Source organism: Scardinius erythrophthalmus, assembly GCF_964197995.2.
Source record: "Scardinius erythrophthalmus genome assembly, chromosome: 21".
Lineage (NCBI taxonomy): Eukaryota > Metazoa > Chordata > Actinopteri > Cypriniformes > Leuciscidae > Scardinius > Scardinius erythrophthalmus.
Genome location: NC_138241.1, coordinates 13241776 through 13255242, shown reverse-complemented (window position 1 = coordinate 13255242; position 13467 = coordinate 13241776). Strand labels below are relative to the sequence as shown.

At 37.2% G+C, this 13467-nt stretch overlaps 1 protein-coding gene across 1 annotated transcript in view; it reads right to left on the bottom strand.

The window, feature by feature from the left end:
* Positions 1 to 13467, bottom strand: part of pcdh15a (protocadherin-related 15a) — a gene marked incomplete at both ends in the record, with an annotated part of 242137 nt that overhangs the window by 41415 nt on the left and 187255 nt on the right. The window contains 6 exons of the mRNA XM_081351594.1: positions 739 to 915; positions 1696 to 1784; positions 4233 to 4448; positions 7513 to 7640; positions 10232 to 10372; positions 10608 to 10717. Coding sequence (XP_081207720.1) covers positions 739 to 915; positions 1696 to 1784; positions 4233 to 4448; positions 7513 to 7640; positions 10232 to 10372; positions 10608 to 10717 — 861 coding nt within the window. The remainder of the gene's footprint in view (positions 1 to 738; positions 916 to 1695; positions 1785 to 4232; positions 4449 to 7512; positions 7641 to 10231; positions 10373 to 10607; positions 10718 to 13467) is intronic.

Below are 13467 nucleotides of genomic sequence, written 5' to 3'. Positions count from 1 at the left end.
AATAATCCAATAACCTTTTCCACACTCCACTCAAAAAAATAAAACCTCAAATCCAAACCATCATTGATCCCGGACGAGCCCCCAATTTATGTTACGACCCGGCTCAAAGTCATAACATAAAGAGGACAACTGACAAGATGAATTCAAATAAAGAAATTGTAAATTTATTTAAGGTTAAACCAAATAATGTCTAGGGTTCAAACACAAGATAATTATAGTAAATATCAACACAAAATCAAATCAATAAACAGTTGGAAATGAGGTTGGTAGAGTTGTGGAAATCATATGGGAACACAAACTCAAGAACCCACTCTTCAAACAAAGTCACAAAACAAATGAGAGAGAGCTAGGCAAAATCCAGGAGCTCCTTAAATAGTTTGCCACAGGTGCAGCTGGTCTTCATTAGAGCAACCCCGCCCACCAAGGAGGAGTCAAACCTAGAACTCACAAAAGATAAGAGAAAAAAAAAAACAAGGGCAGGGATGTAACACAACCCACTGACTAGATGATTTTGAAAATATGTTGTTTTGCAAAGAAGAGCAAGAACAGGCAGCAATGGTGAAATTAGGAGGAAAGGGGGTCTGAAATTGTGGCAAGCCAGGTTTAAATTAGCAATGTCACATGAACACCACAGTCAGGGCACACAGGACAAGGCTCTGACTTCTTTTTCCAAATGTTGGAAACAAACTAGCAGACTGTTTGTTAAAGGTGTCAGGAGTGGCTCTGTGTTTGGCTTACTTGAAGAGCTCTTGTCTGGAGATTGCTCTGTTGGTGAGAGGGTCGATGGCGTACACCTGCAGGTCTGATTTGGAGTAGTCTTCAAGTTCATAACCTTCTCCGTGCCGCCGTGGGCCGATCGATTCCACTATCACTTTAGCACCAGGGATCTGATCTTGCACATAGCGCTCCAAAATACTGAAAAAAATATGGTATATGAAATGACTATCTTCCTCAAATGTTAAAAAGCAAAACCCACCAACTTAATTTCTAATACCTGTATTTTACAGGTAATCTTAATAAACCAAACGCATCACTTTTTGTCAAAAAAAAAAGAAAAAAATGCATGATGACAATATTCACAAAACTCAAAATGTTACTTTTGAGTTTGTATTTCTCACTATCACCACTGATTTACATACATTTCTCTCTTTTTTATAATATATATATATATATATATATATATTGTTGTATTTTTTTAATGCCATGTGCAGGGCTCCATAAAAATCAGCATCTGATAGTACAGCGAATATTACCATGATGAATAAATACTTAAATATGTTAATAATGTGATTACATTTTCATATTAGGGTGAAGACAATATTTCAAGGGGCAAATATAAGAGTTTGTAAGATTCTATCTATAACGCATTGTAAAACATACAAAACAACTTTGATATAACATAAATTGAACGAATAGCATTGTAATATCTTCGGTTTGAAATGAATACACCTGACTAGCATTTATAAAGCGATCATTTTGTCTTTTATTATGATTATGCTGCAATCTACTGAGCAAAGTAGCATTATTTTGCTCATTGAATTTTGCAATTGAGCCCAATTCTGTTTTGCCAATTTGGATGGCCATTTAAATAAAAGCAAGTAGGAAAACAAAAGCTGATGAGAGTGCAGGGAACACTTAAATGCCACTCAAAGAAACTGGCAAAGCAGAGAAACACAACAAGGGAGGAATTCTCACCTAATCAGCTGCTCTTTATTCTCCTCCACCACAGTGGGCGGCACATTAGAGACCACAACCTGCATGTCCAAGGCATTCACAACGGACACCTACAACCCACACAGAATACGAAAAAGATGTGATGTGTATCTATCTATCTATCTATCTATCTATCTACCTATCTATCTATCTATCTATCTATCTATCTCTCTATCTCTCTATCTCTCTCTATCTCTCTCTCTCTCTCTCTCTCTCTCTATATATATATATATATACATATATACATACAGCGGGGGAAATAAGTATTGAACACGTCATCATTTTTCTCAGTAAATATATTTCCAAAGGTGCTATTGACATGAAATTTTCACCAGATGTTGGTAACAACCCAAGTAAGCCATACATACAAAGAAACAAACAAAAATAAGTTCAGAAATTAAGTTATGTGTAATAACGTGAAATGACACAGGGAAAAAGTATTGAACACATGAAGAAAGGGAGGCGCAAAAAGGCATGGAAAGCCAATACAACTGCTGAAAACTTACAGTAATTAAAAAGCAATCCAGCCCCCTGTCAGTGGAAATTAATAACAGCTGGTTCAGTCCCAAATGATGGCCTACAAAAAGGTCTCATTGCCAAGGTGTCACACAAGACACATCTCATGATGGGTAAAAGCGAGACCTTCGCAACCTAATTGTTGCAAAACATAATGATGGCATTGGTTATAGGCGCCATTCTAAGCTTCTGAATGGTCCAGTGAGCACTTTTGGGGCCATAATACAGTACAGAAGTGGAAAGACAATAATTTCACCATAAATTTGCCTCGACCAGTGCTCCTCGCAAGATTTCTGATAGAGGAGTGAAAAGAATAATCAGAAGAGTTGTCCAAGAGCCAACACCAAGCTGTATGGTGTTTTTAGGGTAATGTGCACTGCCATTTCTCCTCCAAATATGGTGTGTATTATGGCATCCAAACAGTTACATTTTGCTCTCATGTGACCACATTATATTCTCCCAGTATTTCACTGGCTTTTCCAAATTGTGCAGCAAACTTTAAATGAGCTTCAACATGCTTTTTTTTTCAGTAATGGAGTCTTGCGTGGTGTGCGTGCATACAGGCCATGGCGGTGGAGTGCATTACTTACTGTTTTCTTTGAGACAACAGTACCTGCTATCTGCAGGTCTTTTTGAAGCTCTCCACAAGTGATCCTTGGCTCTTGGACAACTCTTCTGATTATTCTTTTCACTCCTCTATCAGAAATCTTGCGAGGAGCACTGGTCGAGGCAAATGTATGGTGAAATTATTGTCTTTCCACTTCCGTATTATGGCCCCAAAAGTGCTCACTGGTCCATTCAGAAGCTTAGAATGGTGCCTATAACCAATGCCATCATTATGTTTTGGAACAATTAGGTTGCGAAGGTCTTGAGGCAGCTCTTTGCTTTTACCCATCATGAGATGTGTCTTGTGTGACACCTTGGCAATGAGACCTTTTTGTAGGCCATCATTTGGGACTGAACCAGCTGTTATTAATTTCCACTGACAGGGGGCTGGATTGCTTTTTAATTACTGTAAGTTTTCAGCAGTTGTCTTGGCTTTCCATGCCTTTTTGCGCCTCCCTTTCTTCATGTGTTCAATACTTTTTCCCTGTGTCATTTCACATTATTACACATAACTTAATTTCTGAACTTATTTTTGTTTGTTTCTTTGTATGTATGGCTTACTTGGGTTGTTACCAACACCTGGTGAACATTTCATGTCAATAGCACCTTTGGAAATATATTTACTGAGAAAAATGATGACATGTTCAATACTTATTTCCCCCGCTGTATATCCAGATATTCAATTAGGATTTAATGTATTTTCTCTGACCAAACAGTAATAGCAATAGTAATAGCAATTATATCAAAATAGAAAAAAAATCCACTCTTCACAGTATACCGCCCAGCTTTGAAGTGCTGTTTGCAGTTGCAATGGTCTTTAATTCAATTGGTCAGTAACAGTGTAGCGGCCAAATGAATGCTTATAAAATAATTCTACTGCTTGTGGAAATCGTAAATGACAAACATTAATGCCATGATGTTTAAAACCCTGATACACTGCAATTCTAAATCCCTCTTATTTTATTAGGCAGTCATCAGCTCCAGAGATTTCTGGGAATTATACAAGTCACTGGCTGCAACACTTCAGGAGATAAAACAGCATAAATTATTCAGCTGACACAAAAAGAGTTTATTTAACTATTCATTACTGCACTAAGTAGTGCACGAATAGCATATGCACTTCTGAACGCAAACATTTACTGAAACATAACATATTTACCAAACCGACACTCTGGAGAGATATTTTCATTTACTAACAGTGCAGACTGTTATGTGATTTAGACACATTTTAAATTAATCAGTCTTAAAATTACTGAAATGTGATTCGGCTCTTAAATGTGATTCGGCTGTAAAATGGCACTTAAAGCCACGTGTTTGAGTGGGATCTTTCAGCTGTGTTTGAATCATCTTTTTACATGAAGTGCATGAACAAACTTTACAGGTCAAAGGTCACTCACCACCACATCAGCCCTGCTGCTCAGCCCCTGCCCATAGTTGTCCGTGGCAATGACCTGAAACTTGAAGTAGGATCGGCGCATGTTTCTGAACATTATGGCGCTCTTGATGATGCCAGTGTACGGCTCAATGACGAAACTGTCCTGCCCCTCGGGCGCGGGAGGGATGATCAGTCTGTAGGCCATCTTACTGTAGTTTCCTGTGTCGATATCTGTAGCCTGATGCACATGAAGTTACATGAAGAAACATATTGATCATGGAAACGAATATGGTTTTGAGAATTTCACTTTATCTGGTTATATAACAGAAGAACTGGATTCCTTAAAAGGCTTTGGGCCAGATTTACTAAACAGGGCCAATTAGAGTGCTATCCCATAATTACCGCTATCCCATAAAAGAGCAGATGGGAGTTGATTTACTGACAATGCGCATATTAAGGAACAGAGAAGTAGCAGCTCATTTCCATAATGACCAACGCAGTTTACCAAAGAGTAGCGCAAATTAAAAAATAACACAGCTTGGCAAATTATATGTTCGGATAACGTCTTTCTTCATCTGGCATTCCAAATAAATGAACACGAGTGGAGAAAATTCTATTCCTTCTACTACGCGCTCTCTGTTCTCTACAGTTCCTCCCCCTAGCAGAAACTACAGCAGCCATATCATCTTTGATAATCAAAAGGACGTATTTAAATGTTTTTCCTTTAAAAAATTATTTATTCATGCCTTAAAATAGTTTGAATGTAACTCTACACCCTTGCTTCATTTAGTAGGCCTATACGTGGATCATTGAATATGCAAATGAGTCCCTGCCTCCACTCACTCACACCAGCTCGGACTACCTGATCCGCTCGGTCAACTGTAGTAAACGCTGCTAAACAATGGCAAGTGGAAATACTGGTTTAATTCAGTCATATATGTTTGAACCAGACACTGATTCAGAAGAAGAAGAGTGAATTATACAGGCTCGTCTACTGGTCAATGTATCAGAATAGAAATGTTTTATGTATCGCTCTCTACAAAATCGGACACATAAACGGTAATTGATATGACTAGCCTTTGGCTTGACTACATTATTGAACTGCTAATAATGTGTTGCTAATGTTACACAAACCGTGTTCCCATTAGCCATCTCAGAGTCTCAGCTGACCTCTGAAAATCAGCATCCTTTAAACATTATAGAAAGTCAGTGGAGAAAAGCCCCGTCCCGCACGTTGACGGGATTAGATACATGTTTGTGACGGTAGGAAACTGGCGGTTTCAAACCGCGTTCTTAAGACTGTCTTTGGTACACTGCGGTTTTAATAGCCAGCAATGCTGTTGACTGATGAATTTGCACATGGTTTGCCTTAAAGCACATTAAAATCAGCACATAGACAAATAAACAACATTAAAAACTTGATTTTCACCATAGGGGGTCTTTAAGGGTAGGGACACACCAAACCGACGCCAAAGAACTATAGCGCTGATGCAAGCCGACTGTGTTGTCGCCTCACGGGGCAAAAAAGCTGCACTTGAACACACCGAGAGAACTACAGCTGACTGTCAACTTGCATGCACATTCTGCACCTGTTTGCCCAAGAACACTCAGGTAAGATGAGGTAAAATTAGAACAGCCTTCTATCTGTACCGTTTTGACTACTAATTCTCATGCATTGACTTCATGCATTGACTTGTTCTAAGCTGAACAGCCAATCAGAGTTCTCTCTCCAAGAGCCCGACGCCGATTCTTCAAATACTAGTAAATTGACTAAATCACGATGCATGATTACAATTTTCTCTTAGCATACATTGTAGGAAACTCCTACAAAAGCATATGCAATGAGGTCAGCCGCAAAAATAACTGTTCACGCCTTTTCATGTTTCACTACGTGTCTTTAGTAACTGACAGTAGTTTTTAATTGCAAAAAAAAAGAGTTTGCACTGGCACCAGCTGTTAGTAATTCTGTCTCTTAAATAAAAAAGTAATATGTTGGCCAAACTATCCCTTGAAAAATCTTGGTGGCAGAGATAGAGAAATAAATACTCTGCAGTTTCCACTTCAGCGATGACCTAGAAATGTAATAATCCCCATATATCATTAATGCTTTTTATAGATGCTAAAAGACTCAATTAATGAGATAACGGTCACCTTGCAGGGGAACACAGAGCCCAGTGGGTATTTTACAGGTGTCCGTCACTTGTCTTTCACATTGTCAGAATGGAGAGAGAAGCTGTCTAAGCACAGTTACTAAGAAGTGGGGGGGAAGCGAGTAGATTTGAACAGCGAGAGAGATATTCAATAGTGTTGACAGGTGTGTCAGGATGTGAACAGCAAGTTTCCCTCTGTAAAAATGAAATACAATATGCTGCAGACACCAACACCTGCAGAACATTTCCAAACCCCATGAATTAATAACCATTGTTCCAGTGCATTCTGATAGTATTGTGATTAAAGCTACAATATGTAAGATTTTTGTAATAAAATATCCAAAAATCACTTGCACAGTGTAATATATTTCCTGCAGTTGTAAACTTACAATATCCCAAAAGTTTCCAAAGATTTTTAATTTCAGAGAAATTCCAGTTTTAAATAATGGCTCGTCCCTGTCCCACTTGTCGCCTATAAATGACGTAATATCCACGCTATCCCTGGTTTCCGCTCTGCCATAGTAACCATGGCGACAGACGTGGACAACTGCATTACGCCTAGTGGCACGCTCACACTATTGTTGTTTCTTTCAAACATTATGGACCATGGCAAGCAGACTTTGAGACAAAAGGAGAACTAAAACGAGGATCAATATCAGCATGGCGTTTTCAAGATGCCGAGAGCTCCACGTCCGTGACAAACTTCGACTTGACAGAGACGCGCAAATGTAGAGTTGAGCAACTGAGTGGGACTCGCGTGTGGCGCTGATATCTGTCTCTCATTAACAATCGCGACATGCTTCATACCACAGTCATGCTAAAAACATCAGTGTTTCACTCATCCATAAACATTTTTATTTTGCATAAATGAATTATTTTCTTACCTTTACCTTTTTTGATCACTACAAACTGCCATTGGCAAACATGCGAACAGTCTTTAAAATTTTTCCTTTTGTGTTCTACACAATGGCCAACATTTTTTTTGTCAATGCAAGTGTCTACTTACCTAGCTTCAACAAATCAGCATTATGTAACCTAACAAATATTCATGAGTCCAGCCTAAGGTTTATATTGTGGCCCCATAACATTTCAGATTGTTCCTACACCGCTGCCTAGGAATAAATAACACATAACATATGCACATATACTCACCACAATTTTCAGTACTGTGGTGAAGGTCTTAGTGTCTTCAGTCACACCGCCGATGTAAAGAGACCTTGTGAAGACAGGGGGATGATCGTTCTCATCCTGAACGTCGATAAATACCTTAGCTGTGTTTGCTATAATTAAACACACACACACGGGAGAAACAGACCTCAGTTTATGGAACTATAAGCCCTATTTGTCACAGTTAAAACCAAAAAGGCAACGTTAATGTAAACACACACAGCTTCAGCAACCCTCTTCACACTGTGGCAGACGTGAAAAATATGCTCTGTCAGAAAGCATTTGTCTTCTGCTGCATTAAACAACAATATATAAAGTCATCTGAGTGGATCTATGCGCACACAGGGGAAAGCGCAGATGAAAAGCTGTATATCATTGCTCAATAAGAGAGAAAAGAGAGAAATGAAGAAAAACAGGATGCTAAGTCAGAGAGAGAGAGAATGTGTGCCAGTCCTGTTATGTACAACATTTATATCAAAGAGAAAGCAAGACACATGGCAGGACACACACACACACACACACACACACACACACACACACACACACACACACACACACACACACACACACACACACACATTTTGTCTCTCTCTCTCTCTCATGTAAAGTTTGTCCTGTCAGAGGCCTGTGATGTGCTCACTAAACTTCTAAGTCAACATGAAATGGAGTTTGCAACCCATTTAATTTCTGTAATGTGGTTCATTACTGAGTGAATATTCAATGAGAAAAATATTGAATGACAACAACAAAAATATAGGATGAGACTTTTTTCATCCATTGGGATTTGACTGATTCATAAAATCTGGGCCTGACGTTCGCAATTGGTCCTTGAAACTACCTTTCCCCCGAAACACTTTATAATGAGGTCCCATTAGTTAGTCTTCTCTGAATTGCTAAAACACATTTCTCGAAACCATCACCCACTTTCTCAAAACCAAATCTTCAAACTATATTCAAAGAACATTGATCTGTGCTCAAAATCAATTGCTTTCAGATCATACACACAGCCAGTCAAAATATAAACACAGATCATTCACTAGAAACTACATAAAAAAAGTACATTGTAACAGATTAAATTAATTTTGCAATCCCGTAAAATAAGTATAGTAATCGTAACTTACAGTAGTAAGTAGTAAGGTGAATAAATTGTATACTGTATGCACTGCAAGTATAGTATTATACTGAATAATGTATAGTAATGAATGGCTGTATTCAGCACTTGCATACTGTAAAAATACAGTAGTCCAACTGCAAAAGTCAAAAAGGTTAAAAAAAAGCTCTAAATGAAAAGCATGTTACAGTAGTAGTAGTAGTAGTAGTAGTAGTAGTAGTATTTGAGTTTATTGCCATATCAGCATCACCGGCTATTACATGGCAGATGCCAGTGGTGGGCCGTCAGGGCCAGCAAGGCTGACTGGCCTAAACACTATCAGAATCACTGACTTGCGCTTTAATATATTTTTTCCATGAATGTCTATTAAATTATTCCCTATTGTACATTCTCTTAATTCCACAGTTTTTCTCTTGGTTGTGCTGCTTCCAGTCATGTATGTTTGTGTTAGAGTTTGTGTTTTATCCAATCATATTTAAGCCATCATGTGTTGAGGCCTTCAGAATCGATAGTGCGGGTGCCTGTAGCTTAAAATAAATGGCAATGAAACTGTTGCTTTAACCAATCAGATAATCAGTCAGATTTAATCAGCCAATCAGATTTCAATTTGACGGCACCGGGGCCATCTAGCAGGCGTACAATAACATCAGCATTTTCACGTCCGTTGATTGGATGGTCAGAGCGTGTACTATTACTAGTAGTCAGAGTTAGAAAACCGCATCTATATCGAACTACATAAACTAAATATATTCCTGTAGATTTAATAGTTTTTCAACCCACAAATTAATGTTCCTCTCCCGCTGTCTCATAACATTAAAGATTGGGCAATCCCAAAGAATATGTTTTACAGACATGTTTATAAAGCATGTTACAGTACACTCAACTGCAAAAAGTCAGTGAGAGACTGATTCTGTCTCAGCATCATGTTTTCCTGTTGGCTCTGGCCTGAGGACTTTGTCCACATCACAGGTAATGTCGTCTCTTGGCAGGAAAATGGAAAAACCCTCTAGTCTGACAGATCCAGCCTTGATAATCCTTGCTCTTCCTCATCCTTATCCTATTCCTTCTCGTCCATCACCTCTCACACATACTCTCCCTCCTCTGAGATCTACTGTTTGTATCAACATTCATTGCACCTGTGCACACTGAACTGGCTTATTCTGTACAGTTGGTTTGATCACATCATTAGAAATAAGTGTGAACAAGTTTGAGTCATTGTGTGTAAACAATGACAACTGTGTTTTATTTGTGTTTAGCTTTTGCCTGCGTTTAGCTTTTTGCAACACAAGTGCATCACAGTCTGAAATGTGTTTTAGTGAGTGCGAATGTGTTTATAGTTTTGCAAAAAGAGTGCATGGGTTTTTCAAACAGTGTCTAATTGCTTCTTGACAGATTTTGTAAGATTCACCAGAATATGTCTTAACTTAGAATTTCATTTGAAACGTGTGGTCATATACTATTCTATACACATATTTTTTTTTCAATATAATGACTTTTATATCTTTCATTTACTTTACTATAAAGCTGCAAGATCTCTCCAAATAAAATTCTGTACAATATTCTTGGGAATATGTGCTTTAGTTTTGTTCTTACTTTTGGAAGGAGCGCGTAGGTTGGCAAGGATGATCTCGAGGGAATCGGCCTGCACACGGAGTACATAACTGATCACAGTCTCGTAGTCCAGAGATTTATTTGTGTAGACGATCCCGGTGCGGTTATTGACTCTGAACACACCTGCAAACACAAAATGATCAGACAACAGTTCACAGTGTCTTCTACACCAATGATGAGCACTCGAACCACTAGAAATTCACGGTTGTATATTTTTTATTCACAAATCCCCTGTAGTACACCTCAACCAGGAACTATATGCGCTGGTTGGTTCCAGTTTGTTCTACATTTTATTCTAAATTTAAGATGAATTTGACCAAATTTACTGAAGAACCACATTTGCATACAGGTTACTCACCTCCATCATTTCCACCCACTATAGAGTAAAAGACAGTGGTGTTGACAGCTACGGCCAGAATCAATCCCACAGGCGTCCCGACAGGAGCGTTCTCACTCACCGGACTAAACCTGCACAACACCGCAGAATTAAACCAGAGCAAATGACACACTTCATGCAGCATTTAAACAACACACAGCTGAAGGCAGCGGAGGTCATTTCTCATGTGATTACTGTTATAGAAATGTAATTTTACTGTTATATCTTGCATAAACATCAGATCAGTTCAATAAGCCCTAAACCTCCACGAAAGACCTACAGAAAGTGCAGAAAGAACTGAAGGACTTCACTTTAACACCCTGGGGTCGGCAATCACGCCGGCGTGATCTGCTTGTTTTTTCCCTTATCAGTGCAAAAGAGATTCAAAATAATCTGTTGATTTTTATCTTACATGCTTGTGTTATACATCAAACGATCCTGTTAAGTATGTATTATTTTTGTGTATACTCACAATACAAACAAAGTGTTTTGCTTTTTGCCAAATAAAGAAAAATAAACATTATGCGAGTTCTGCTTTCTCTCTGTCAGTGTATAGTCCATTCTGAAATGTGTCAGAAAATGAACTGTAACTCAGTGAATACTCAGTCAATCAGGCATACAGACACACAGGCATGAAGCTTGAATTCTCTTCTTTTAAATAAGCTTGAATTCTCTTCTCTTGTTTTTTATAAAAAACAAATATTCTCAATTTATGTAATATGTATGAAAAGAGAGAGATGTCAGTTGTTCTCATCTCAGCTCATTATGTTTTAATGTAACCCCGCCCACGGAGAGCGCGCGCTATTCAAACGTAAATAATCTGAGGTGATCCAGGCAAACCTGTGAACGCCCACATCAGCTGGATAACACACACCGCGAGTAAACAGAGTCATGTACTTCATGACGCTGTGAGGAATAATACTATCTTAATAATAATCCTGGAAAATTTACCTCAGAAGTGCTGGAAGTTTCATTTCGAGAAGCAACGGATCCGGCTGAGGAATAGGTCAGTTCTATATCTGCTTTGTACACGCGTCTGTACACGCAAAAAGACTGTTTAAATATGAATTGCGTTTCTATGTATGAATGAATGAACGCACAGATGCGTGCTGTTATGTACCTACAGCTGGCAAAAATACTGTTTAAAAATGAATCGCGTTTTTGTGTGTGAATGAATGAACAGCTTTTACCAAACTCTATTGCTATACTGAGATGAGTAAAAATTGACTACAAAAATAGGATAGATTATAAAGTTTTTACTGTAAAATACTGCCACATCAAATAAGCTTATAATGTTGCCAATTTCTGCTCATATATGTAGGCTATATTCAAACTAATGAATCCTTAACTTTTGAAATAAATATGATAAAATGTATACTTTAGTTTTTACAAAGAAAGATTACACTGGAAATATTGTTACAATTTTAATAGTTGTTGTAATTGTATAACCTTTTTAATAAAATATCACATACAGTGCAATGCATAAGTGAATACACCCATGCTAAAGTTGACTAAAAAGAGGAATAAAAAATCATATTTTGGAAATTGAACTTAATGCCTTAATTTAAAAAATTAGGAAAAATCCAACCTTTAAGGACACCAATTTTCTTTGTGAATGAATAATGTATCGTAAATAAATAAATGTTCTTCCTTAAAATACATGGTGCATAAGTGAGTACACCCCTATGTTAAATTCCCATAGAGGCAGGCAGATTTTTATTTTTAAGTATTTAAAAAAAAAATTTTTTAGGATACTATACATCCTGATAAAGTTCCCTTGGCCTTTGGAATTAAAATAGCCCCACATCATCACATAGCCTTCACCATACCTAGAGATTGGCATGGGGTACTTTCCATAAGATCATCTCTCAATGCAAATCAAACTAGCTTTTAGGCTAACTGAAATAAAATCATGCCAATCTCTAGGTATGGTGAAGGCTATGTGATGATGTGGGGCTATTTTAATTCCAAAGGCCAAGGGAACTTTATCAGGTGCATAGTATCCTAAAAAAAAAAAAAAAAAAAAATACTTAAAAATAAAAATCTGCCTGCCTCTATGGGAATTTAACATAGGGGTGTACTCACTTATGCACCATGTATTTTAAGGAAGAACATTTATTTATTTACAATACATTATTCATTCACAAAGAAAATTGGTGTCCTTAAAGGTTTGATTTTTCCTAATGTTTTAAATTAAGGCATTAAGTTCAATTTCCAAAATATGATTTTTTATTCCTCTTTTTAGTCAACTTTAGCATGGGTGTATTCACTTATGCATTGCACTGTATATATATATATATATATATATATATATATATAGAGAGAGAGAGAGAGAGAGAGAGAGAGAGAGAGAGAGAGAGAGAGAGAGAGAGAGAGAGAGAGAGAGAGAGAGAGAGAGAGAGAGAGAGAGAGAGAGAGAGAGAGAGAGAGAGAGAGAGAGAGAGAGAGAGAGAGAGAGAGAGAGAGATGTAAACAAAATCTTAAAAGGTCAATATAAGCCTTCTCTTTAAATAATTTTTACTGTGTTTTATTAGTGACACATTTGGGTAGAGAATATATTCCAAAACTTTCTGAAAATACAGTATGAGAACAATTAACTGCACAATTACTAGAAATGTTTACCTTGGATTTTATACAATTTATATAATTATATATATATATATATATATATATATATATATATATATATATATATATATATATATATATATATATATATATATATATATATATATATATAGTGCTATGCATAAGTTTAGACACCCATGCTAAAGTTGACTAAAAAGAGGAATAAAAAATCATCTTTTGGAAATTGAACTTAATGCCTTAATTAAAAAAAAAT